We start from the raw sequence: 27,657 nt of genomic DNA on the forward strand, positions 1-27,657 counted from the left end.
CCTCTCACTGCAGCGCTCCGGTCGGTCCCACGGACCCGGGGCGCTGCGATACCGCCTCTGGCCGGGATGCGATTCGCGATGCGGGTAGCGCCCGCTCGCGATGCGCACCCCGGCTCCCGTACCTGACTCGCTCTCCGTCAGTTCTGTCCCGGCGCGCGCGGCCCCGCTCCCTAGGGCGCGCGCGCGCCGGGTCTTTGCGATTTAAAGGGCCACTGCGCCGCTGATTGGCGCAGTGGTTCCAATTAGTGTTTACACCTGTGCACTTCCCTATATCACCTCACTTCCCCTTCACTCCCTCGCCGGATCTTGTTGCCTTAGTGCCAGTGAAAGCGTTTCCTTGTGTGTTCCTAGCCTGTGTTCCAGACCTCCTGCCGTTGCCCCTGACTACGATCCTTGCTGCCTGCCCCGACCTTCTGCTACGTCCGACCTTGCTTCTGTCTACTCCCTTGTACCGCGCCTATCTTCAGCAGCCAGAGAGGTTGAGCCGTTGCTAGGGGATACGACCTGGTCACTACCGCCGCAGCAAGACCATCCCGCTTTGCGGCGGGCTCTGGTGAAAACCAGTAGTGACTTAGAACCGATCCTCTAGCACGGTCCACGCCAATCCCTCTCTGGCACAGAGGATCCACTACCTGCCAGCCGGCATCGTGACAGTAGATCCGGCCATGGATCCCGCTGAAGTTCCTCTGCCAGTTGTCGCTGACCTCACCACGGTGGTCGCCCAGCAGTCACAACAGATTGCGCAACAAGGCCAACAGCTGTCTCAACTGACTGTTATGCTACAACAGTTACTACCACAGCTCCAGCAACCATCTCCTCCGCCAGCTCCTGTACCTCCTCCGCAGCGAGTGGCCGCTTCTGGACTACGACTATCCTTGCCGGATAAATTTGATGGGGACTCTAAGTTTTGCCGTGGCTTCCTTTCCCAATGTTCATTACACTTGGAGATGATGTCGGACCAGTTCCCCACTGAAAGGTCTAAGGTGGCTTTCGTAGTCAGCCTGCTGTCTGGAAAAGCCCTGGCTTGGGCCACACCGCTCTGGGACCGCAATGACCCCGTCACTGCCTCTGTACACTCCTTCTTCTCGGAAATTCGAAGTGTCTTTGAGGAACCTGCCCGAGCCTCTTCTGCTGAGACTGCCCTGTTGAACCTGGTCCAGGGTAATTCTTCCGTTGGCGAGTATGCCGTACAATTCCGTACTCTTGCTTCTGAATTATCCTGGAACAATGAGGCCCTCTGCGCGACCTTTAAAAAAGGCCTATCCAGCAACATTAAAGATGTTCTGGCCGCACGAGAAATGCCTGCTAATCTTCATGAACTTATTCACCTAGCCACTCGCATTGACATGCGTTTTTCCGAAAGGCGTCAGGAGCTCCGCCAAGATATGGACTCTGTTCGCACGAGGCGTTTCTTCTCCTCGGCTCCTCTCTCCTCTGGTTCCCTGCAATCTGTTCCTGTGCCTCCCGCCGTGGAGGCTATGCAGGTCGACCGGTCTCGCCTGACATCTCAAGAGAGGACACGACGCCGCATGGAGAACCTCTGCCTGTACTGTGCTAGTACCGAACACTTCCTGAGGGATTGTCCTATCCGCCCTCCCCGCCTGGAAAGACGTACCCTGACTCCGCACAAAGGTGAGACAATCCTTGATGTCCACTCTGCTTCTCCACGTCTTACTGTGCCTGTGCGGATGTCTGCCTCTGCCTTCTCCTTCTCTTCTGTGGCCTTCTTAGACTCTGGATCTGCAGGAAATTTTATTTTGGCCTCTCTCGTCAACAGGTTCAACATCCCAGTGACCAGTCTCACCAGACCCCTTTACATCAATTGTATAAACAATGAAAGATTGGACTGTTCCATACGTTTCCGCACGGAGCCCCTTCTAATGAGCATCGGATCTCATCACGAGAGGATTGAACTTTTGGTCCTCCCCAATTGCACCTCGGAAATTCTCCTTGGACTTCCCTGGCTTCAACTTCATTCCCCAACCCTGGATTGGTCCACTGGGGAGATCAAGAGTTGGGGGCCCTCTTGTTCAAAGGACTGTCTAAAACCGGTTCCCAGTAACCCTTGCCGTAACTCTATGCTTCCTCCAGTAACCGGTCTCCCTAAGGCCTATATGGACTTCGCGGATGTTTTCTGCAAAAAACAAGCGGAGACTCTACCTCCTCACAGGCCTTATGATTGTCCTATCGACCTCCTCCCGGGCACTACTCCACCCCGGGGCAGAATTTATCCTCTCTCTGCCCCAGAGACTCTTGCCATGTCTGAATACGTCCAGGAGAATCTAAAAAAGGGCTTTATCCGTAAATCCTCCTCTCCTGCCGGAGCCGGATTTTTCTTTGTGTCCAAAAAAGATGGCTCTCTACGTCCTTGCATTGACTACCGCGGACTTAATAAAATCACGGTTAAGAACCGCTACCCCTTACCCCTCATCTCTGAACTCTTTGATCGCCTCCAAGGTGCCCACATCTTTACTAAATTGGACTTAAGAGGCGCCTATAACCTCATCCGCATCAGAGAGGGGGATGAGTGGAAAACAGCATTTAACACCAGAGATGGACACTTTGAGTATCTGGTCATGCCCTTTGGCCTGTGCAACGCCCCTGCTGTCTTCCAAGACTTTGTTAATGAAATTTTTCGTGATCTGTTATACTCCTGTGTTGTTGTATATCTTGATGATATCCTAATTTTTTCGGCCAATCTAGAAGAACACCGCCAGCATGTCCGTATGGTTCTTCAGAGACTTCGTGACAATCAACTCTATGCTAAAATTGAGAAATGTCTGTTTGAATGCCAATCTCTTCCTTTTCTAGGATACTTGGTCTCTGGCCAGGGACTACAAATGGATCCAGATAAACTCTCTGCCGTCTTAGATTGGCCACGCCCCTCCGGACTCCGTGCCATCCAACGTTTTTTGGGGTTCGCCAATTATTACAGGCAATTTATTCCACATTTTTCTACCATTGTGGCTCCTATTGTGGCTTTAACCAAAAAAAATGCCGATCCCAAGTCTTGGCCTCCTCAAGCGGAAGACGCCTTTAAACGACTCAAGTCTGCCTTCTCTTCGGCTCCCGTGCTCTCCAGACCTGACCCATCTAAACCCTTCCTATTGGAGGTTGATGCCTCCTCAGTGGGAGCTGGAGCTGTCCTTCTACAAAAAAACTCTTCCGGGCATGCTGTTACTTGTGGTTTTTTTTCTAGGACCTTCTCTCCGGCGGAGAGGAACTACTCCATCGGGGATCGAGAGCTTCTAGCCATTAAATTAGCACTTGAGGAATGGAGGCATCTGCTGGAGGGATCAAGATTTCCAGTTATTATTTACACCGATCACAAGAACCTCTCATACCTCGAGTCTGCCCAACGGCTGAATCCTCGTCAGGCCAGGTGGTCTCTGTTCTTTGCCCGATTTAATTTTGAAATTCACTTTCGGCCTGCTGATAAGAACATTAGGGCCGATGCTCTCTCTCGTTCCTCAGATGCTTCTGAAATTGAACTCTCTCCTCAACACATCATTCCTCCTGACTGCCTGATTTCCACTTCTCCAGCCTCCATCAGGCAAACTCCTCCAGGAAAGACCTTTGTTTCTCCACGCCAACGCCTCGGAATCCTCAAATGGGGTCACTCCTCCCATCTCGCAGGTCATGCGGGCATCAAGAAATCTGTGCAACTCATCTCTCGCTTCTATTGGTGGCCGACTCTAGAGACTGATGTGGTGGACTTTGTGCGAGCCTGCACTATCTGTGCCCGGGATAAGACTCCTCGCCAGAAGCCCGCTGGTTTTCTTCTTCCTCTGCCTGTTCCCGAACAACCTTGGTCTCTGATTGGTATGGATTTTATTACTGACTTACCCCCATCCCATGGCAACACTGTTATTTGGGTGGTCGTTGATCGATTCTCCAAAATGGCACATTTCATCCCTCTTCCTGGTCTTCCTTCAGCGCCTCAGTTGGCTAAACAATTTTTTGTACACATTTTTCGTCTTCACGGGTTGCCTACGCAGATCGTCTCGGATAGAGGCGTCCAATTTGTGTCTAAATTCTGGAGGGCCCTCTGTAAACAACTCAAAATTAAATTAAATTTTTCTTCTGCATACCATCCTCAATCCAATGGACAAGTAGAAAGAATTAACCAGATCTTGGGTGACTATTTACGACATTTTGTTTCCTCCCGCCAGGATGACTGGGCAGATCTTCTACCTTGGGCCGAATTCTCGTATAATTTCAGAATCTCTGAATCTTCCTCCAAATCCCCGTTTTTCGTGGTGTACGGCCGTCACCCTCTTCCCCCCCTCCCTACCCCCTTGCCCTCTGGTCTGCCCGCTGTGGATGAAATTTCTCGTGATCTTTCCATCATATGGAGAGAGACCCAAAATTCTCTCTTACAGGCTTCTTCACGCATGAAGAGATTCGCGGATAAGAAAAGAAGAGCTCCTCCCATTTTTTCCCCTGGAGACAAGGTATGGCTCTCCGCCAAATATGTCCGCTTCCGTGTCCCTAGCTATAAGTTGGGACCACGCTATCTTGGTCCTTTCAAGATTTTGCGCCAGATTAATCCTGTCTCTTACAAACTTCTTCTTCCTCCTTCTCTTCGTATTCCTAATGCCTTTCATGTTTCTCTTCTTAAACCACTTATCATTAACCGTTTCTCTCCCAAATCTGTTCCCCCCACTCCTGTCTCCGGCTCCTCGGACATTTTCTCCGTCAAAGAAATTTTAGCATCTAAAAAGGTCAGAGGGAAAACCTTCTTTTTAGTGGATTGGGAGGGTTGTGGTCCAGAAGAGAGGTCCTGGGAACCTGAGGACAATATCCTGGACAAAAGTCTGGTCCTCAGGTTCTCAGGCTCCAAGAAGAGGGGGAGACCCAAGGGGGGGGGTACTGTTACGCCGAGCGCTCCGGGTCCCCGCTCCTCCCCGGAGCGCTCGCTACACTCCTCTCACTGCAGCGCTCCGGTCGGTCCCACGGACCCGGGGCGCTGCGATACCGCCTCTGGCCGGGATGCGATTCGCGATGCGGGTAGCGCCCGCTCGCGATGCGCACCCCGGCTCCCGTACCTGACTCGCTCTCCGTCAGTTCTGTCCCGGCGCGCGCGGCCCCGCTCCCTAGGGCGCGCGCGCGCCGGGTCTTTGCGATTTAAAGGGCCACTGCGCCGCTGATTGGCGCAGTGGTTCCAATTAGTGTTTACACCTGTGCACTTCCCTATATCACCTCACTTCCCCTTCACTCCCTCGCCGGATCTTGTTGCCTTAGTGCCAGTGAAAGCGTTTCCTTGTGTGTTCCTAGCCTGTGTTCCAGACCTCCTGCCGTTGCCCCTGACTACGATCCTTGCTGCCTGCCCCGACCTTCTGCTACGTCCGACCTTGCTTCTGTCTACTCCCTTGTACCGCGCCTATCTTCAGCAGCCAGAGAGGTTGAGCCGTTGCTAGGGGATACGACCTGGTCACTACCGCCGCAGCAAGACCATCCCGCTTTGCGGCGGGCTCTGGTGAAAACCAGTAGTGACTTAGAACCGATCCTCTAGCACGGTCCACGCCAATCCCTCTCTGGCACAGAGGATCCACTACCTGCCAGCCGGCATCGTGACAGCAATGGCCACATACCTGTAGTCAAATTCACTCAGTAGTTAAAGGGGTATTCCACGTTTCCCCTATCCATAGGTTAAAGGCTAAGTGTCTGATCCCTGGGGGGGGGGGGGGGTCTGTCGTCTCATCGTCTCAGCAGCTTTTGTAATAGGGGTCTGTATGTATGAGGGTAGTCACAGCTTGGCTCACCGTGGTAAATACTTTTGTTACTCATGATACTCGATTGCGTGGCAAAGGTGGTAAAGGTTGTGGCGACATCATGATAATTCCGCTGCACTGGCCCACTACGAATCTAGTGGAAGCAGAAGAGCCCTTGTTCACCTTCTCTTTTCTGGCTGAAGACAGATCTCCCTTTCAGCGTCAAAACATGGGTTTTAGTAGATACTCCTTCAGTTTGTCCTGAAGTAGTTTGTAAGTGTAAGTTTCTTCATTCAAGATCTGACGTGGGTAGAAATGCAACAGGAACAGTATCCTCTGGCAGAGCCAGGGTAACTTATATTTGGCACAGCAGGCTTGCTGGCAGGGACGAGCTCACAAGAGCTCCATGTTATTTCCTGGTCAGGTCAAGACTGCACAGACTACAGTCTGCAGGGATCAGCTCAGCTCTCTGGGGCCTATGGAAAGAAAGGGATGGACTTGGGTACACCAGCCATAGACCTTTCAAGAGGTTTCTAGCAGCTTGTTAGGGCATGTGGATTATATAGGTAAGTGTATGCACATACTAAGTAGTAGAAAGTAATATAGTACATGTTAAAGGGAATCTTCCAGTTTAAAATGCTGAAACATAGAAAATGCTTTTATTCTCTGGCCCAGAGAGTCAAGGAGGCAGTCCTAAAACCTTAAAGTCCTAAGATCTGAAATGTCTTCTTGCTCAGTCTCCTATTCCCGTACCTGACTGATTTACAGTCAGCTGTAAGCCGAGCCCTGTTCCCAAATCTTGTTCCTGTGCAGCATATAACGATTGTGTGCAGGTATGAGATTTGGAAACAGGGCTTGGCTTCCAGCTGATGGTTAATCAGGAGGAGGTGTTTCAACCCTCAGCACTTCAGGGGCTGGGGGGGAGGGCACCTCTCTGACATTTTGCATAGGAGAATAAAAGCATTTTTCTATATTATGGAAGCACAGAAAGATATATGAAAGGTATCATATGTCTCCTTGCCCTAACAGCTATCTAACAGTGTCAGCAGTTTGGAATGGGAATTGCAGACAACAGATTCTCTCAAGACACATTTAAACTAGCAGTACCCAGGTAGAGGTGAATATACTGCAGCACTACAACCTATATTATTTAGCAGCATCGTTCTCTTTTATGGTCTATTCACACTTACAGTATTCTGCGCAGATTTGATGCGCAGGATTTTCTGCTGCAGATTTCAATCTGTGCAGAATACTGTGTGTGAATGGACCCTTAATCTGAATATTCTGAGTTTATGACTTCAGTGCGTGAAATAGAGGTCAGTCACTGATTAGGACCGCCCACTGGACTCCTAAGCCTAGAATGAGTAGATATTTAAATAATTTAATAATATACTAAATATTTTCCCACAAATGATATGTCATTGTGCTCAGCTCGACCTGCTATCCAACATGATGCCAACTGATTGGACAGCATTTTCATTGATTCTTTTGCAGTGACATCACTATGGGACTCTTTAGGGGTGTAAATATATGCAGAAATAGAGTTTGTAGTTCCATTGCAGAGACTTGGAGTGAAGTGGGCTCTGAGTACTTGTAGATCTGACCCTGGGTTGGATTATACAATCATTTCTTTACTCTCATAATCATTTTCTGACTTTATCAGTGATTTATTTGCACAATCACCAAATGACACAAATGCTCCTTCAATCCATTGATCAAACAAGCACTTCATCACCCGCGCAATCATTCTTTGCCATTGACAGTCCTTGCGGAATGTGTTCGCCGGTCTAATCAGTATACGAGCAGGATATTTATATTACGACCTGTCACACACTCTCTGAGCAAGTGTCACCGATGAATATTACATGAGTGTACGGTAAGACCTAAAATATGACATTTACATTCCTACATATACAAATCATGGCGGAGCCGTTACATGGACATCCATTTCTTTTTATCTCCCTTCATGTAAATTTAGATAGGGATCTGTTGAGAGCCATGATTCCCAGCTTCTCTCTGATTCCTCATTAAACAGTATTATTTATTTACCCAGCAAGCACTAACTGAAAATGCCTTATTTTCAATATCTATTTCAGGGCACACAAGTACTCATGGGTATCGTAGCGTATATATCAGCATCAGGCCGCCTTGTACATCACTTGGATAAATATAGCTTATTCTGCAGACTTGTATATTTCATTATTTGTGCTTTCCCATCTCTGACAATCCATAAATCCTTGAATTATGTATCTTTTAACCCTATCTGTGCAGTAGAAGTTTTTTTTCTCGGTACAGCGTGATGTCTCTGCGGCACTAAACAATCCTCATTATTTTCTTTTATATACTCCAGGCAGCCATGTAAATACACTAGCTATGATTAATTCAATTAAGAAAACTGCTGCATAATAAAACTAGGAAATTATAATAGAATAAGAAGCCGCGGCGCTTGTCTGAGCTGTTTTATGATGAAGCACGGAAATTGCTGAAAGGGGATCTGTCGCCTTTGTGACAACTTCTCATTGTATTCTTTTGTCGGGCGACAGATGTTTAAATAGTGAAGAGAAAACAGATTTCGGAACACTAAGAATAATAATTGTGCTCATTCCTGCCCTACTGTCTGTATCATGGTAGCATTGTATATCGGCCATGGTAGGAATGTTGGTTGGGTCACTTAGGCAACTGGGAATAGCCAGCAGTAAGAAAACCACATACACATATTCGGTCAGCTAACTGGTATACAATATGACAATGGAAAAAAATTATGTTGATGTATACTGTGTCGTATCCCTTTAGACTGTAATGGATCAAATGTAGTTTGCTAGTGACTATGTTCGGCCTATTTCCCAAACTTTTTTTTCATACCACTCGCAAGTGAAGTTTCCCATGCATTTGAGTCCCACAAAATAAAATAGTCTAAACAGATTCACTAGTAGCAGGCCCTTTGATTTTAAGGAACCAAACATAGTCATGTTTGGTTCCTTAAAATCAAAGGGCCTGCTATAGGCATGCCACTTCATACAATGGCATACTTTTTTTTTGTTGGCATCCTGATGTATATTGGCAACATACAACCCAAATGGGATGTGAAGCCAACTTAATGCGGCCCATTGGGTCACAGTTGGTCTACCATGTCTACCCAATACCATTTAGCCTACTTAATGTGGATCTGTCAGCAGGAAAACAAGGGTCTAAATAACCCCATGGCTAGAAAGGACTGGTCATTATGATTCCAGGTGTATCCTTTTTTTTTTCTCTCTGTAGTCCTTTCCAGTGCCCAGATATAAGCCTATTTGCCATTTTGCAAATAAGGCGTAAAAGCCCAGTGAGCATTCTCCAGCATAGCAAGAGCCCATGTCTTCTTTCTTACAACCCCCAGCCCCGCTTGCATCTACCTACCTCATATTACTGATAGCCACTAGATAAAGAGGATATGAGCTGGACTTATCTAGGCTCTTGCCACGCTGGGGAGGCTCTAAGCCTCATTTGCATAATGACAAAAAAATCTTTTATCTCGGCACTAGAAAGGACTATGGAGATAAAAAAAAGGCATTCCAGGAATCTTAATGAACAGCCCTATCTGGCTGTACCTAGATAGGCCATGGACTTATATGGTAAGCCTTGGGGCAGTGGTTCTTAACCTGGGTTCGATCGAACCCCAGGGGTTCAGTGAGTCAGTCCCGGGGGTTCGGCGGGGGTGGTCGCAACAGGACAGGCAAACCAAGCAATTGCTTGGGGCCCCGAGCAGAGCCGTTGTTTGCCCGTCCTGTAGCGACGGGGCAATTCCCCCATCACTATTAACTCCCCATGGCCCTGCGTTAAGTTTAAAAACGCAGGGCCATCGGGACATAGCGTACGCCGGGGCATCACTGACGTCCCGTACGTGCGCCCATGGAAACAAAGGCGCTGAGGACCGGAGGATAGAGAAGGAGGAAGACGCGCACGGCACGTCATCCTCGGTGCTCCGACCACGGGTCCCGAGACCTACTGCTATAGCCAAAGCAGTGGTCAGAGCACTGAAGTGGACAGTACACAGGCATACAGCCTCCAGCCATACACTGTATACAGCTGGAGGCTGTATGTCTGCGGGGGAACACTGCCTACATCAGTGGTCTTCAACCTGTGGACCTCCAGATGTTGCAAAACTACAACTCCCAGCATGCCCGAATAGCCAACGGCTGTCCGGGCATGCTGGGAGTTGTTGTTTTGCAACATCTGGAGGTCCGCAGGTTGAAGACCACTGGCCTACATAATGTGGGGGAACACTGCCTGCCTAATGTAGGGGAACACTGCCTGCCTAATGTGGGGGAACACTGCCTGCCTAATGTGGGGAAACACTGCCTGCCTAATGTGTGGGGGAACACTGCCTGCCTAATGTGGGGGGAACACTGCCTGCCTAATGTGGGGGAACTCTGTCTGACTAATGTGGGGGAACACTGCCTGCTTACTGTGGGGGAACACTGCCAGCCTAATGTGGGGGAACACTGCCTGCCTAATGTGGGGGAACTCTGTCTGCCTAATATGGGGGAACACTGCCTGCCTAATGTGGGGGGAACACTGCCTGCCTAATGTGGGGGGAACACTGCCTGCCTAATGTGGGGGGAACACTGCCTGTCTAATGTGGGGGGAACTCTGTCTGCCTAATGTGGGGGAACACTGCCTGCCTAATCTGAGGGAACACTGCCTGCTTAATGTGGGGGAACACTGCCATTGTTGCGAGAGTGGCACTTGCCAAGGTAAAGTTGCGCATTTATGATCTGGTCTCTGAAAGACAACAGCAGAAGTCACACTGATTTGCAGTAAATATTCATTATGTTTTTGTGTGAAAATCATGTTTTCATGGTTTTGTTCCCTGTTCTTTATGGTTTTGTTCATTTTGGGCACCTATGTATAAATATATACTTAAATATATACCTCCTATGTTTTTAATTTGAAAAAATCATATTTTATTTTTCCAATTAAGAGGGGTTCGGTGAATGCGCATAAGAAAATAATGGGGTTCAGTACCTCCAACAAGGTTAAGAACCACTGCCTTGGGGGGTGTAGTGTTGTTGGGGGTGTTGCTTCAGTAGATGAGGGGTTAATTTAATCCCTGTCACTCGTGACGCCAGGGTGGGGGTTAATACGCTGTGGTAAATCTTCGGCCTATCGCCACCCTTCCCAAAAATGATAGGTGCGTGCTTAAATGAATGAAGGTACACAATAGAGAGGAACTTGAACTTGTATGAACTTTACTGAAGTACTTGCAGTACATCCAATTAACAGCAACAGTCTTAGCAATACAGTCTCTAGGTAATACGGCAGTGATTGACAGATGCCGCGGACTATTAGCTTATCCAAGAGGTTATTAGAATTATGGATGATGCAGAGATCCGTCCGGATTTAGGGGTCTGTTTAGGTCCGGTGATCTTGCAGACTTAAGAGGGATTGAAATAACTCACAGTTCTGTAAGATGCCTGTTGCCGCAAGGCTTGGGCCTAGTCACTGCTGACGACAGCTGCGCAAATCCTCCTCTATCAGCAGCCCATGAGGAAAGAGCCGCTCCCTTATATGGGCAGGGCCGTTTTGGATTGGTCCGAGTCAGCTGTCACTCACCGTTACAATGCATAGTGGGTGATCACCTGACTTCCTCCAAAGGTCCTTGAACCATAAACCATAGAGTTTTGGAACGCATCACGTGACCCGCAGGTCCTGCGACGCTACAAGGTAAATATACTTTATTTACATATTTACACATTAATTGTGAATAATTTCAACTATTGAAGGGGTGACAAGGGGCTAGCTATAGATGAGGACCCCAACTGTAACTAGGGACTTTGGGGACCTCACCAAAAGGTAACGGATACAATCCGGTACGGGATACCACACTTATTTACACCCATGTTTTTCTGCGGACAGGTCCACTTTAAAGGAGATATGATGTCATACCAAAAATCTTATTCCCTATCCGCAGGATAGGGGATAAGTTTAAGGTCGCGGGGTGTCCGACCGCTGGCATTCCCCCATGATTTCCTGTATGGGCCCGACTCTCCCCAGGAGCGGCGCATCACAACGTCCATATATCTCTATGGGAGAGCTGTTCAGTTATCTTAGGCTCTCCCATAGAGATATACCAAAGTACAGCAGGACTGGCATCTGCCCATCTATGCAAAAATCTGAACACAGGTACTACAAATGGGTAAAATGAAGAGGGTTAATTTCTTTTGCACAGTCAAGATGAATATTTTGTTAGAGAAAATATCCTGCCTGTTCATCCACCGGTGACATGACTGAACATGACATACACATTTTATCATACTTCACGTGTCACCAGTCTTTCGAATGCGCTAGGTTTTATTGTAATGATGTCTGCTTATCTCAGTAAAGAACATGTTCAGCCTATCTCTATGTGTGAGTTTATTCCCTAAAGGCTGGGTAGATTAACATCATCCATGCACAAGTCAGATTTATTTCTCCACCAATATCAAACGTAATGGATACTAGAACTGAGATTTGCCAGTAAATTCCTTTACAAAAACACATGGATGTACAATGTTGATATCTGGCAGAATTTTTCCACCGATATATTCACTATTTACTTCAAATATACTGTAACAACAAGGTCAGTAAATCCTTAGTAATTCAGATTTAATGCAGCCATTGTGTTCATATTGAACTTAATACTGTAGATTAAGCTGTAGCTAGGCACCTCCGGCAGCATCTTATCTACCATGAGTTTGTTACAGCTCCCTGATCCAACGCTGGGTCTCTATTGGTAGCCATGGTTCAAGTCGAAAACTGCATCGGGTAGCTAGACAGTTTGTGTTTCTTCCTCTCCTTCCTTTCTGTTGTGGCGGCGGGGTGTGAGGTGCAGGGTAGATGTTATAACCCAAGGGGCAGATGTCATTAACCCCCTTCTTGTCGTGACGCCAGGGCATGGTTTAGCCTTAACCACCCGAAGGTAATACTTCTGGTCCTAGAGTTATGGACAATCTGTAGCTTTACTGAGGGTAGACAGAGGACACAATCTATGCAGTACAGCCAATATGCCAAGGAGGCGACCAGTGACACAGGGGGACCTCGCAGGCTTGCTGGGACTTGCAGTAGTTAGACAGACTTTGGTGCAGGCCACGGTGACTAAACAGTAGACTTGACTTGACTGACTTGATGACTGACAATTAGATGACTTTAGCTTACATGCAATTGACAGGCTGCTGCAGACTTTAGGCTTAAGGCCTCCAATGCTCTAGACACACTCTGTAACATGTCTTGACTGCACTGGACCTCAGGAACAAGAGAGAAATTGCAGCCCCTCCCCTGTTTATATAGGGGGGCTGTGCAAGGAGCCCATAGGTCACTTGGGGGGGTCACCTGGTCACTAGTGCCTCCACGGTAACAATCACATGGTATAACAATTAAAGAAACAGTACATTATTAATATTACAACTTATATACACAGGTGATGATACATAAAGGGTGCCCTGGGGACATGGAGAGCCTCTGCCATATAGGACAGGAGAAGTATGGGGAAACACCCTCCCATACTGGCCCACCACACAGTCAGTTGCGTCTCGCTTCATGCCTGCTTTTGTTTTCAGTGCCATAGCCACTGCCCCCTCCTGAAGACCTTGGCCTGGCTGTTCATTTATGACTACTTGCTGCAAAATGCAACTGGATGATTGAGAAACATGCTTTCCTTACCCAGTTATTGTGCTCCCCAGCTATCCTGTGCTACATTTGCTTTCCATCCATGGGTTATCCATGAATAGAAAAACAGAGCCAATTTCTTCCAAAAACAGTGTCACGTCTGTCCCCAGGTTGTGTGTGGTATTACAACTTGGCTCCATTCACCTTAATGAAACTTAGCTGCAATACCAAACACAGCATGGGGACAGATGTGACACAGTTTTTGGAAGAAATTAGCTTGGTTTTTCTGATCCTGGATAATCACTTTAATGACTTTGGGCTGGTTGTTCTTCACTATGTTCATGCCTCATCTATTGGTTTATCTGTCTGGTACCTTTAGTGCTACTCCTGTTTATGTCTATTGGTTACCTGTCTGTGTTTCTCTCTTCCTCTAAAAACTGCTTTTCTGGTGATACCCCGATTGACCATATCCCAGTCTACTGCACAAACATTGCCAATCTGTAACCCCAGAATCCTATTGCAGCACCTTCCTCACTCCCAGCTTGAAGAGGTTAAACGTGCTAACTATAGGAGTCCTTAAACTCTGCATCTCAGCTTTGCCTGTGCCAAGCATTTTGTCCATTGAGAGTCCATTGTCTGGGATGTGACCCAAACCATCAAAGTCAGTATGCTCCATCCCTCTTTACCTCATTATCTTCTACAAGGGAGGGCCAGCACACCTCATACACCTAAAACAGTTGCTTTGACCTTCCAGAATTGATGGAATCGGTTGAGTTTGCTGTAATGTGTATGAACACCTATAGATAGGATCTTCTCTAACGATATTGTAGTGTGATCAATGGAATGGATTAAAAAAATGATGGGGGAGATTTATTAAAACCTGTGCAAAGGAAAAGTTGTCCAGTTGCCCATAGCAACCAATCAGATCGCTTCTTTCATTTTGCAGAGGCCTTGTTAAAAATGAAAGAAGCGATCTGATTGGTTGCTATGGTTAACTGGGCAACCTTTCCTCTGGACAGGTTTTGATAAATCTCCCCCAATATACTTAAAGGGTTACTTCGCCCCTAGGCATCTATCTTATCGCCTATCCAAAGGATAGGGGATAAGATGTCTGATTGCGGGGGTCCCGCCACTGTGAACCCCCGGGATCTTTCCTGCAGCACCCCCTATCATCTTGTGCACAGAGCGATCTTCGCTCCGTGCACAAGATGACAGTGGTGCTGCAGGAGGGATCGCAGGGGTTCCCAGCGGCGGGACCCCCACGATCAGACATCTTATCCCCTATCCTTTGTATAAGGGATAAGATGCCTAGGGGCAGAGTTCCCCTTTAAGTGACTTTGTATTAGAATTTCATTTCAGTGCTGCCAGAGTTATTTTGAACTATATTAAAATGTGTGTATTATCAAGAGTAAATCACTTAGTTGAAGGCCTATTTATATTCATAGTGCAAGTTTTTATGTACGTTGGTATATATATCGCAGACTTTTATGTTCTTTTTCATAATTTGATTCATAATGGAGTTGTAAAGCACATAAAAACATAACTTATGTGAAAAGATGTGGAAAATGAAAGCTTTATTAGGTGTTCATGGTGATAAGCCGGACACAATGGCTAAGGCAATGGAAAAGGTGTATAAAATAATATTTAGAAAAACATTCATGAGTACAAAGAAGGAGTAATGTTCTGTTCTCAGCACACCGGGAAATGAGAACAGTGGTCCAGATGTACTATTGCAAATGTGCCAGAATTTTGGCGCTAAGTTAGTGCAATATTGCCAAAAAACTGTCTGATATGACTGATTTAACTGTACACACTGTTCCGTCAAGGGTGAAAAGGGGGCATGTTCTCAGTTAAACAGGTGTAGCTTCTGAGGAAACGTCGGTGGCTTTAAGTGCGCCAAAAATTTCAAATGTAGTAAATGGGAGAATGGACTAACAATGAACAAATATCTTTTAGGAATTGATGGCCCTAAAAACCTGGTGACCACAGATGTGGGTGAAGACACTGCCAGCCTGTCCTGGGAGGCTGCCCGAGCTCAGATCGATCGCTACATATTGACCTACACATCACTGGATGGACAAAGCGAGGAGATGGCTGTGGGCAAAGACAAGACCACCACTTTCTTGACAGGCCTCACCCCTGGCATGGAGTACATATTCAACATTTGGTCAGAAAAAGGAAGCAAGAAGAGTAAGAGAGCCACTGTTTCGGCCATAACAGGTGAGATTTGGTGTGTTCCAACTTAGTTATAGCTGTCCATACAAAGAAGATAGCATCACAATTATAGCAACACGTAGGGCCGGCTCTGCAAGATAGGCAGCCGCCTATAGCGCCCTCTTGATGGGGGGTGTGTGCCACTTTGCCCACTGCAAGAAAGTTAGACAACCAGCATGAACCACTGGCTCAACCAGCAGCCCCACCACCCCCTCCACCATAACTTTCTGTACACTGAAATTATTGATACAGCCTGCTAGAGAATCTTATGGCCACCGCTGCATGCAACGATCATCCAAGGCGGAGAGGCGCAATTACTCAGGCTAGGTCCGGCATCCTGACAGTGCGTGCACCTCCATACATCAGCTACCCCTCTGTGACAGTGTGCAGTGATGGCGCTCCTGCACAATCATGCCTGTCTGCCTCAGAGCAGTACTGCTTTCAGTAGTAAGGAGATTACATGGGGAAGAGGTTTATTACAGGGTGTCACCCCAGTAGTAAGGTGGGGAGTGTCAAAGGACAGGCCAATGGGAGGAGTCAAGGGGCGGAAAAATTAGCTTTTGCCTAGGGTGGCAAAAATCCCTGCACCAGCCCTGACAACACGTACCCAAAACACATTTTAAGTGAAGCTACACCTTTGAGCCATTTAAAACCATATATATTCTTAACAATAAATAATATTATTGGCCTTTTATCCAGAGGAAACAAAACCTGCAAAACCTCCATTGAATTAGACCCTAACACCTTTCATGACCAGCACTCTTTATGGCCACTACACTTCAGATCTGCATATCCTCTGATCCCTAAACCCTTTAGACCAAACCTAAGTGGTCCCTTATTCATGACACAGCTGGAAGAAGACTACAATGCAGACAATTTGAGCACTTCCGGGTACCCTTCTGGGTATCTGGGAGAGTGTCCCCAGATGTCCTTGGAGGGTAGGCAAGAGTGTCATAATATAAATCTCTTCATTTATGGCTTTGAGTTGAAAACTTCCTTCTATCTCTAGGAGGCTTTTCTTATACTATAATATTTTATGTGTTCTCCTCTAGACATTGATGCACCCAAAAATCTTGAGGCCTCTGGAATTTTACAGACAGAAGCCACCTTGACCTGGACTCCTCCTATTGCTCAGATAGATGGTTACATACTTACCTATGAGGATGGAGATGGCAACCGTCAGGTAAAGAATGAAAGTTTTATATTTAACATATCTTTGAAGAATTTATGATTATGTTTTCTCTTATTTTCCTCCTATCGACAAATTATGTTCTTAAATGGTCTTGACATCTTGCAGTTCAGTTTTCAGATCACACAACCGCAGTCGGGCCCCATAGAATTTGCTTGGCCTTTATGGATGCTATTGGAAAAGGATTTCTGTGAAATGTTTCACCTGTATATAGATGATAAGGGATCAGGCCATTCACAATAGATGGCTGCTTTGTAATGACCTTTGCATTGGTCACAGAGGATGCCTAGAAAACTCTCCCATAGAAGTCAATTTGAAGTTGAGCTGTAGTTTTATCTCAGCTGGTGACATCCTGGTTGGGAAACACTGGTGTGACCTCTTCCAGCTCTATTTGCTATGACCGTACATTGAGGGCCATGCATGCTTTGTGCATAAGCCTTTTTTTGCAACACTCACTGCATCTGCAGAAAGTTTTTCATCATTTATTGCCCGTATAAACACAGCACACGAGCGTTTGGACATAAACAAATAATGTTGAGCCGTACTTAACTGGCAATGGTTTCATTTCAGAATCTAAAGCCTGGTTTATGTACAGTAACATAAAATATATGATTGAGCAAAACATGCTAGAGCGCATCTAAAAGTCTGCAGTAAAGGTAATTACTGCAATGCCAGATGGAGGAATACGAGCCGAGTTTGTTTAGTAAGGCTTTAATATCCACTTAATGATGTCGGAAGAGGGTGGATTTCAACACTGAGAGATATCATTGAGATGGAAAAGTATTAAAGATGTTTTTTTACGGTCTATATTTTTGGATTTAGATGTTTACATGACTGTAAACTACAAGCAGGTGGTACCGCCTTCAAGTGATCCCATTGGGAAACTTTTTAGATTTAATGATTGGGTGACGTGTTCTCTGCTTAGACAATAAGTGAATATTCACCCTTCAACATTAGTTTGGTGCTCAACCCCTTGATGATGCTGCCAATTTACGTGATTAGCATTTTTGATTTTTCTTCCTCATCTTTTAAGTGCCATAACTCTTTTATTTTTCCATCAACAGAGCCAAATGAAGGCTTGTTCTTTTATCGGACCAATTGTACTTTGTAATGGCATCCTTCATTTTACCATAAAAAATACTTTCAACAAAAGTAATTTCAACATTGAAGTTACTGCAGTTTTTTTTTATACTATGTGTGTGCACTGACGTGGAACACATGATAACATGCTGCCTATTTACTGCAGTATTTTTGCTTTCATTTTACACTGTGTGACCATAGTCCTATAGTGATATCTTAAGGAAATGTTGGATCTAGGAACAAACTGCTCAATATTTTCTATAAAATAAGCCCCCATCTTTCAGACATTTTAAAAGTGGTACAAATAATTCAATGACAAATGGTAGGTTTCCAGACCATCTGTTGGGAATTCTTTACCTCTAGCTTTATCATGTTGGTTCTGTAGTGTTTTTTGTGTTTTCAACAGTAACAATGGATTTATCTGTCCATTATAGGAGATTGAATTAGATGCTTCAAGCAAGAGTTATGAGTTGAAAGGTCTTCAGAGAGGATCCCAGTACAATGTCTTCTTGAGGGCATACAAAGGAGAACGAAAGAGCAGACAAGCCACCACCATGTTTATCACTGGTAAGGATTCACTAAGATGATTTATATACTAAAAACACCATCACTAAATTCACCCAAGTCAGAAAATATGGCTTTGTAACATATAAAATGCCACTTTTCACCAGTTGGTGACTAAGAAAGCTATTTTGAAAATGTACATGAGTATTTGTTAGCTACACTAGGTTGTTATTCTTGTATACTCTATATGTTTGCATTTTTTTAAATGTTATATAATGTAAAATATTTTATTACCATTACCATAAAAACATTTTGTATGTTGTATATCTTGGCAAAACAATAGTTTTTCCAATATACTTACTTTAAAAAGTTCACATTTTATTAAAGGGGTACTCTGGTGGAAAACATTTTATTTTTTATCAACTGGCTCCAGAAAGTTGATATTATTTATCAACTGGCTCCAGAAAGTTAAATAATTTTGTAAATGACTTCTATTAAAAACAAATCTTACCGTATTTTTCCTCATATAAGACGCTCCGGCATATAAGACGTACCTAATTTTATAGGATAAAAATCTAGAAAAGAAAGATTCTGAACAAAATGCAATGTAAAGTATAGGACAGTGATCTTCAACCTGCGGACCTTCAGATGTTGCAAAACTACAACTCCCAGCATGCCCAGACAGCCGTTGGCTGTCTGAGCACGCTGGGAGTTGTAGTTTTGCAACATCTGGAGGTCCGCAGGTTGAAGACCACTTGTATAGGAGGTAGTACTCACGTGTCCTCGCCACTCCGTACCCATCACCGCTCGTCACCGCTGCCCTGGATGTCGCCCTTCATCGCTGTCGCCGCATCCCCGGGGTGTCCCCGTTGCTCCAGAACGTCTCTGCTGCCCGGTATCCTCTCTCTCCGTAGTTGCCATGACGTCGCTACGCACGTCCCTACGCACGTCCCTACGCACGTCGCTACGCATGTCGCTACACACGCCGCTCCTATTGGATGACGGGACGGCGTGCGCGACGACGTAATGACGACGAAGGAGAGCGCCGGCCATGCAGGGGATCCCGGCACGGAGCAGCCACCGAGGAGGCAGTTAAGGTCCCTTCCGGTGTCCTGTAAGCTGTTCGGGACACCGCAATTTCACCGTGGCGGTCCCGAACAGCCCGACTGAACAGCCGGGTTAGTGTTATTTTCGCTTCAGACACGGCGGTCAGCTTTGATTGCTGCATCTGAAGGGTTAATACAGGGCATCACCACGATCGGTGATGTCCTGTATTACCCGTTGATGGCCGCAGGGACCGCCGCGATAGGTGTGTATTCGCCTTATAAGACGCACCAACTTTTCCCCCCCGAGTTTTGGGGAAGAAAAAGTGCGTCTTATACGGCGAAAAATTAGGTAATTCTTCCAGTACTTTTTCAGCTGCTGTATGCTCCAGAGGAAGTTGAGTTTATTCTTTGACTGTCTCTACTGTCACCTCTGTCTCTGTCAGGAACTGTCCAGAGTAGGAGCAAATCCCATAGTAAACCTCTCCTTCTCTGGACAGTTCCTGACTTGGACAGAGGTGGCAGCAGAAAGCACTGTAGTCAGACTAAAAAGAACTGCTCAACTTCTTCTGGAGCATACAGCAGCTGATAAGTACTGGAAGGAATAAGATTTTTAAATTGAAGTAATTTACAAATCTGTTTAACTTTCTGGCACCAGTTGATTTGAAAAAAAAAAAGTTTTCCACCAGAGTACCAATTGAAGAAATCTGCCTTTGAAAATCCCACCACTAGGGGTCCTCATACCTCTTGGGACACTGATGCGTCCCACAGCAGCATGAGCGTGTCTAAAGGTCATGGACATGAGAGGACTGATTGACAAGGCTGCAGGAGGAACACAGCCTGCAACAGCAACACTGCTGTAACTCAGAGTTTTACTAAACATGTGCCTCCAGCTGTTGCAAAACTACAACTATAATCATGCCTGGACAGTCACATGATGTCTGGGCATGCTGGGAGTTGTAGTTTTGCAAAAGCTGTAAGCACACAGCTGAAGGCAACACTGCTTCAAAAAGAGTTATCCAAACACTGTGCAACACTCACGTTTCTGAAGACAGGAACTCCGGTGTATGTGGATCCGCTGGACCTGTGTGGCAGATGACTCGGACCGTGCCAGGGAACGGAGTCTAAGGTGCCGCTGGTCTTCACCAGAGCCTGCCGCAAAGCAGGATGGGCTTGCTGCTGCAGGCAACACCCAGGTCGTAACCCCCGGCAACGGCTCGACCACACAGGCGGCTGAGGAGATGCGAAGCACAGAAGGGATGAGACAACTCGTAGTCAGGATAGCTGTAGGTCAGGGCAGGCAGCACAGTAGCGTAGTCGGGACGTAGCAGAAGTTCAGAAGGCAAGCGGCAGAGAAGCAAGGTCAAGGTCACAAGAGCAGGAGATCTGATACACGGCAAGGCAATACAAAGGAACGCTTTCTCTAGGGCACAAGGCAACAAAGATCCGGCAGAGAACTGAGGAGGGTGGAGGAATTTATCAACAAGACACAGGTGGCTACACTAATGAGCGTACTGGCCCTTTAAATCTTAAAGCAGAGAGGTGGAAGCAGAGGCAGGGGAAACACCCGGAGAGTGACGGACTGGGGCTCGCATGCGGGTGCGTCCCGCAGTGCGAGTCCCAGCCCCGTCGGCAGCAGAAGGTAAGGGGACCATGCGCTCACGGCCAGCGTGGGAGGCCGGAGCGCATAGCTTAACACACTGTACTTCCAACCATTCCAAAACTACAAGTCCCAGCATTACAGGACTGGCAAAGGATGACACACATGAATGACATAGAAACATATATAAAATGTATGCATAAAAAAACATTAATAACACAAATTTTGTGTTAGACAAAGTCTTTGGTGGTAGAGTACAGGCAATCTCCAATAATCATTGTGTGTGTGTGCAGCATAAAACCAGAGAGAAAAGGGTTACAGAGCAGGGCTGCCAGGCTCCTCCCAGAGCAGTGAGTCAGCAGAGTGAGGGAGAGGGAGAAGTCATCACAGTGCAGGCAAGAGAAGAACACACTCCCTCCCTTTTGGAAGATGGAAAAGACAATGAGCAGCTGTAATATGCTATTTTTTTGTAAAACATCGGTGATAAAGACATAAAAATTACATGTACATATTCAGAATTAGGTACTGAGTAACATTTTTTTTGTGTGGATCTGACAGGTTCACTTTAAGTATTAATACATTCAAATCTGAACTGCTACTTGTTAAATGGTTACTATCATATATTGAATAGGCTTGTTCATCTTAGTGGTTCCCTCTTATTTCTCTTCCAGTGGCATACATAATTAAATTCCCTGTGGATTGTAGCCAAATCCGACTTACCGGCAACAGACAAAGTGGTGTATATACCATCTACCCTGGAGGAGACAACACACCAGGTGTCAGAGTGTATTGTGACCAGGATACCGATGGGGGTGGATGGACTGTAAGTACTTTACGTTTATCATCTAGGCAAATTCTAAGGTTTACCTTATGTACATAATTCCCTCATGGCCTTTTTTTTCTTCTCTTTGCAGGTGTTCCAGAGAAGGACTAATGGGAAGCTTGACTTCTACCAGCGCTGGAGGACATATGGAGAGGGATTTGGAGATCCCAATGATGAATTCTGGCTTGGTATGGAAAACTTGAAAATGATTACAGTGTGAAGTTAAACGTATGTCTAGATGCTCAGGTCTGAAGCTACAGTGGTCCCTCAACATACGATGGTAATCCGTTCCAAACCGACCATCGTTTGTTGAAACCATCGCATGTTGAGGGATCCGTGCAATGTAAAGTATAGGACAGTGTTCTACAACCTGCGGACCTCCAGATGTTGCAAAACTACAACACCCAGCATGCCCGGACAGCCGTTGGCTGTCCGGGCATCCTGGGAGTTGTAGTTTTGCAACATCTGGAGGTCCGCCGGTTGAAGACCACTGGTAGAGGAACTCACCTGTCTCCGCTGCTCCGGACCGTCACCGATGCCCTGGATGTCGCGTTCCATCTCTGTCGCCGCGTCCCCGGGGTTTTATGCGATGGCCCCAACATACAAAAGCATTGTATGTTGATGCTGCCTTCAACATGCGATGGCCTCTGAGAGGCCATTACATGTTGAAATTATCATATGTCGGGGCCATTGTAGGTCGGGGGGTCACTGTATATCCTGAAGCTATAAACGTATGCCTAGGTGCTCAGGTCTGGAACTGTATCTTGAAGCACTTGGAAAGGAATTTAGGTTGGCTAAAAAATAAAAATACGCGATACTCACCTGACCAATCCCCAGCCACTGCCATTCTTAGGGTGCTCGGTCCCTGCTGGTCAAAATATGTGGGTAAATGTCATGGCACACAGGAAATACCAGTCAATCACTAGCCACAGTGGTGACCACCTCAGCCAGTGATTGCTTGATTTGCTGTGTGTGGAGATGTGCACACGTAGGTGTTGGGCAACCTCTTTAATGTCTCAGATGGGAATATCCCTTTAAAGGTGATCTCTTTGAAAACTGATAATATGGGGAAGATTTATCAAAACCTGTATAGAGGAAAAGTTGCCCATAGCAACCAATCAGATCGCTTCTTTCATTTTTAACAAGGCCTCAGCAAAATGAAAGAAGCGATCTGATTGGTTGCTATGGGCAACTGGGCAACTTTTCCTTTGAACAGGTTTTGATAAATCTCCCCCATAATGTGTTGTGCCAAGGGCAATGCATGATGGCGTGATGCATGACATAGGGATAAGCCGGTACCAGAGCTGTCTTGCTGCTTACTGTTCCCCATAAAGGGGCCATGCCGAATGTTCATCTGTATGGGAACATCAGGAGCAGGTGCAGACTAACAGGTTTGGGGACAGTATATATAGTACTGGTCCTGCATTTGAATTTATACTATATACAGCCCCCCTATATTAATTTATACTGTATGCTAGCCCACATATGAAATCATACTATATACTGCCCCATACATTCCTATTTGGAGTCCAGTATATAGTATACATTTATATGTGGGGGTTACAGTTTATAGAATAAATTTATATGTAGGGGCAAGTATATAATATAAATTCATATGTAAGGGTTACAGTGTTTCGGATAAACTAATATGTGGGGTCAGTATATAGTATAATTCAATATGCTGGCCACACAGATGAATTTATTGTAACGGCGAGCGCTCCGGGTCCCTCTCCTCCCCCTGAGCGCTTGCGGCGTTCATCTCCTGTTCGCAGCGCCCCGGTCAGACTTGCTGACCGGGAGCGCTGCTCTAATTCCCCCGGCGGGGATGCGATCCACGCGGCGGGACGTGCCTGCCCGCGGGTTGCATCCCGTTCTGTTCACCTGCCCCGTCCTCCGTATGCTCAGTCCTGGCGCGCGCGGTCCCGCTTTCTAGGGCGCGCGTGCGCCGGGTCTCTCACATTTAAAGGGCCAGTGCACCATTAATTGGTGCTTGGCCCAATCTTTTCCAATCAGTGTAAAAGTATAAAAACCCACTCCTCCTTCCTGTCCTTGCCGGATCTTGTTGCCCTAGTGCCCTGAGAAAGCGTTTTGTGTGTATCCCAAACCTGTGTATCCAGACCCTTTGCTGTTGCCCCTGACTACAAACCTTTGCCGCCTACCTTGACCTTTTGCTATGTCCGACCTTGCCTCAGCCCTGTCCTTGTGTACCGCGCCAGTCTCAGCTGTCAGTGAGGACGAGTCACTATCAGGGGATACGACCTGGGAGTTACCGCCACAGCAAGTCCATCCCGCTTTGCGGCGGGCTCTGGTGAAAATTAGTGTTGAGCGGCATAGGCCATATTCGAATTCGCTATATTTCGCGAATATATGGATGAATATTCGTCATATATTCGCTAAATTCGCATATTCGTAATATTCACGTTTTATTTACGCATATTGATGTGGCTTACATATGGGTGGGCTTACAGGGCTCCAATATCCTCTATTGCCCGGGGAGCCCCATTAGTTGTCAGGGGAATAGTAGTAATAATATAAATAACAGTAGAATTTTATAGACAGGGGCCTTTTTTTCAGTAATATTACTGTATTTCTGTATCTCTGCAGGTCTGGAGTGGCTTTATAAACTTACATCTAGCCCCGTGGATTATCAGTTGCGTGTGGACCTCCGGGCCGGAACGGAGTCTGCCTATGCCGTTTATAACACCTTTAAAGTGGCTTCTTCTAGGGATAGATACAAACTGACTGCTGATAACTACTCTGGCACAGCAGGTAAGACAGAGGATTCTAGAAAGTCTACAGCACTGTGCTACAGATATCACAAGAAAGCCTGGGAACTATTAGGGGGAATGTATTATAGTGGTGCACCAGTTTTCTGGAATAAAAAAAAGTCATGACATTTTGTACGAGACCATTTTGCACAAAATATTTTGTGACATTTAACGTTTTCTATCACCCATACCGCTTCACATAAATGGGCACGACTTAACTTGAGGGGGCATGTCCTCTTCCAACCATCAATGCAGAGGAAGAAAAACTGACCCTTCCGGTGGCGCTGCTAGTTCCAAAATGATGTGGATACCAGACCAGAAGTATTGTGAAAACACCAGAATGGTTTATTAAACATAAGAAAACAAGAAATTACAGGGATGATGTGTTTTGGGGGAACAACCCCCTTCCTCAGATCAGTATTAGTATACTGATCTGAGGAAGGGGTGGCTCCCCCTAAATGCATCATCCCTGTATTTTATTGTTTTCTTATGTTTAATAAACCATTCCGATGTTTTCACAATATTTCTGGTCTGGTATCCACCTCATTTCGTAACTAGCAGCGCCATCGTAAGGGTCAGTTTTTCTTCCTCTACCCTCCATCAGGATCAGATCATTCCTTCCCCTGGGACCTAGGCTCAGCAGCTGTTCCTGACTTTGGCTACCCACGGTTTGGGTTGATATGCGAATATTCTATTTGCTCAAGGTGAACGGCCATTACTTAGGGGCACTTCTTGTCCGCTGATGGCCGCTGTGTAAACATTGCCATCTGTGTTAGTGGTAACGCACAAGGCGCCCCCGTCGGTCTCTTCTTTTCTACTTTCAGGTGCACTCTTCCAACCAGCAGATTTACTATAATGCATGCTAGAAAATCGGTGTAAGCTATAGAAGAAACTTTCACCAGCTTTTAGTCGGCAGATGTGTAACTTGTAGCTTTTGGGCCCCAATGCAAAATATGCAACAGGGCTCCATGTGCCAATTAGAATACTGGCCTCTGTGCTTTGGGGCCCCCTAAGGCACCAGGGCTCCAGTTCATTTGCTACCTCTGCACCCCCTATAGCTACGCCCCTGCCCTGGTAGCTGGCACAGATGTCAGCATGCGGCACACAGTGAAACATGTGCAAAATGTATTAATACATTGTGTCCCTTATCATACTCCAGCATATTTTTTTTCAAGTCCTGTGTATAAACATCAGTCCTGTTGACTTCTATTGCATATCTCAGCCAAAAATCACAATGTATGGGAAATCTGACATATTTGCTAATTTTGCTAATTTTTCATTTTTTGTATATAATTCTGTGCTGCTTTATTTTAAGGCGATGCTCTTAAGTATCATAATGGATTGAAATTCACTACGTGGGATAAAGACAATGATCTTGCACTGACTAACTGCGCCCTCTCACATCGTGGAGCCTTCTGGTACAGAAACTGCCACCTTGCCAACCCTATGGGGCAGTATGGTGATAACAACCACAGTCAGGTATGAACACAAAACCAATCCACTACTGGTGTTATTTGAATAAGAAACAAAAGTATTGCAGACCAGTAAAAGGTGACATTTTTGGTGCTTCTTTGTCCCAAGTGGTTGTACAAACATTGGTTCGTTGGGCATTGGTAGCCGGGACACACCTAATAATATAGAGGAGATTTTTCTTTTTTTTTTTTTTTCATTCAACTTAAGGGGGTACTCCGCTGCTCAGCATTTGGAACAAACTGTTCCGAATGCTGGAGCCGCTGCCAGCAGCTCGTGTCATCATAGCCCCGCCCCTCATGCCGTCACACCACGCCCCCTCAATAATGTTGTAATTATAGGATGTTCCCTACATATTGGAAGGGTCCCTTGTTAATAAATGATTATAAGGAATCTCCCTTTGGAACCTGTGTTAATTTGTGGGAAAAAAAACCTCTGTAGCACCACCACAGGAGATGTTAGGCATTACACATTGCCCATTTAACAAAGACCTGGGACCGCCACCCCTCCAAACAATTTAGATTCCACTATCATTAAATACCTTAAGATGCCCTGATCATACACCTTTTTACAGTTTTTTAATACACCCTTCTGTTCCTGAGATATGAGTGTTTGTATTTTGTCTGACAATTCAGTCAATTGTTAGATGGGCGTAAACTTTTAATAATGGGAGTAAATATCAGATAATGGGTGGGATTATACAGTCAGGGGGTGTATGTGTTGTAACATTGAGTACGTATTCCTAATACGCACCCCCTGCCTATATAATCCCACCCATCACCTGATATTCATTCCCGTTATTAAACTTAAGTTCATACCCATTTGACGCTTAACTGAATTGTCCGACAAGTTATAAACCCTCATATTTTGGGAACAGAGGGGACTATCAAGAAACTGTAAAAAGATTTGTGATCATGGCATCCTAAGCTATATAATAATAATAATAATAATAATAATACATTCTCAGTTTTTGGGAGGATGGCCACAGGTTCTCCTTAAAGCAAAACTTACAGGCTGTTTACCCACACTAGACCCAATATACTTGGGTTATAATGTGGGGTCACTTACGTGAATTGATAAAGTATTGTCAGAGTTGTATGTCTTTAGGGTATGTTCACACTGAGGAATTGGAGAGGAAATTCCACGAGTAATTCTGCTCGCTTTATAAAAAAAAAACTATAATTAGTGGCGTCCAGCAAAATGAGTGGTCGTCCAGCAAAAAAACAAAAAAATACAGTATCTTCCTACATTCCGCAAGGAAAATCCGTGTGAATTCCGCACAAATTCCACGCGGAAAGTAAAATGGAAATTCCGCAGCGGAATTTTTAAACGAGAATTCCTCGCCAATTCTTCAGTGTGAACATACCCATAGTCTTCTGTTTCCATTGCGCAGCTCTGTTGAATAGAGGTGAGGAGCGACCTGATACTAAAAACAGCCAAGGTGGAGAATATGGGGGGCATTTTGATTTGCCTATAGTAGGGGCATATTTACGGGGAGTGCGCAAAGGTTCCTCTGACACATAAGAAGACAGAATTTAATTAGCACAGTGTAGGTAGGGCCCTCATTGCAGATTTTGCGCAGGGCCCCAGGAATCTTACATTACAGCTTGGATTTATGGGGCCCCTTAC

General features: G+C 45.9%; 1 protein-coding gene across 10 annotated transcripts in view; it reads left to right on the plus strand.

Moving 5' to 3' along the window:
- The window catches only part of LOC130282987 (tenascin-N-like), an 87,868-nt gene that overhangs the window by 44,752 nt on the left and 15,459 nt on the right, over positions 1-27,657 (plus strand). For all 10 annotated transcript variants that reach the window (XM_056532065.1, XM_056532066.1, XM_056532064.1 and 7 more), the window contains exons 8-14: positions 15,294-15,557; positions 16,604-16,734; positions 18,255-18,387; positions 21,639-21,790; positions 21,882-21,978; positions 24,395-24,559; positions 25,874-26,037. In XM_056532065.1, the coding sequence (XP_056388040.1) occupies positions 15,294-15,557; positions 16,604-16,734; positions 18,255-18,387; positions 21,639-21,790; positions 21,882-21,978; positions 24,395-24,559; positions 25,874-26,037 (1,106 nt within the window). The remainder of the gene's footprint in view (positions 1-15,293; positions 15,558-16,603; positions 16,735-18,254; positions 18,388-21,638; positions 21,791-21,881; positions 21,979-24,394; positions 24,560-25,873; positions 26,038-27,657) is intronic.

Source organism: Hyla sarda, chromosome 7 (genome assembly GCF_029499605.1).
Source record: "Hyla sarda isolate aHylSar1 chromosome 7, aHylSar1.hap1, whole genome shotgun sequence".
Taxonomy (NCBI): Eukaryota; Metazoa; Chordata; class Amphibia; order Anura; family Hylidae; genus Hyla; species Hyla sarda.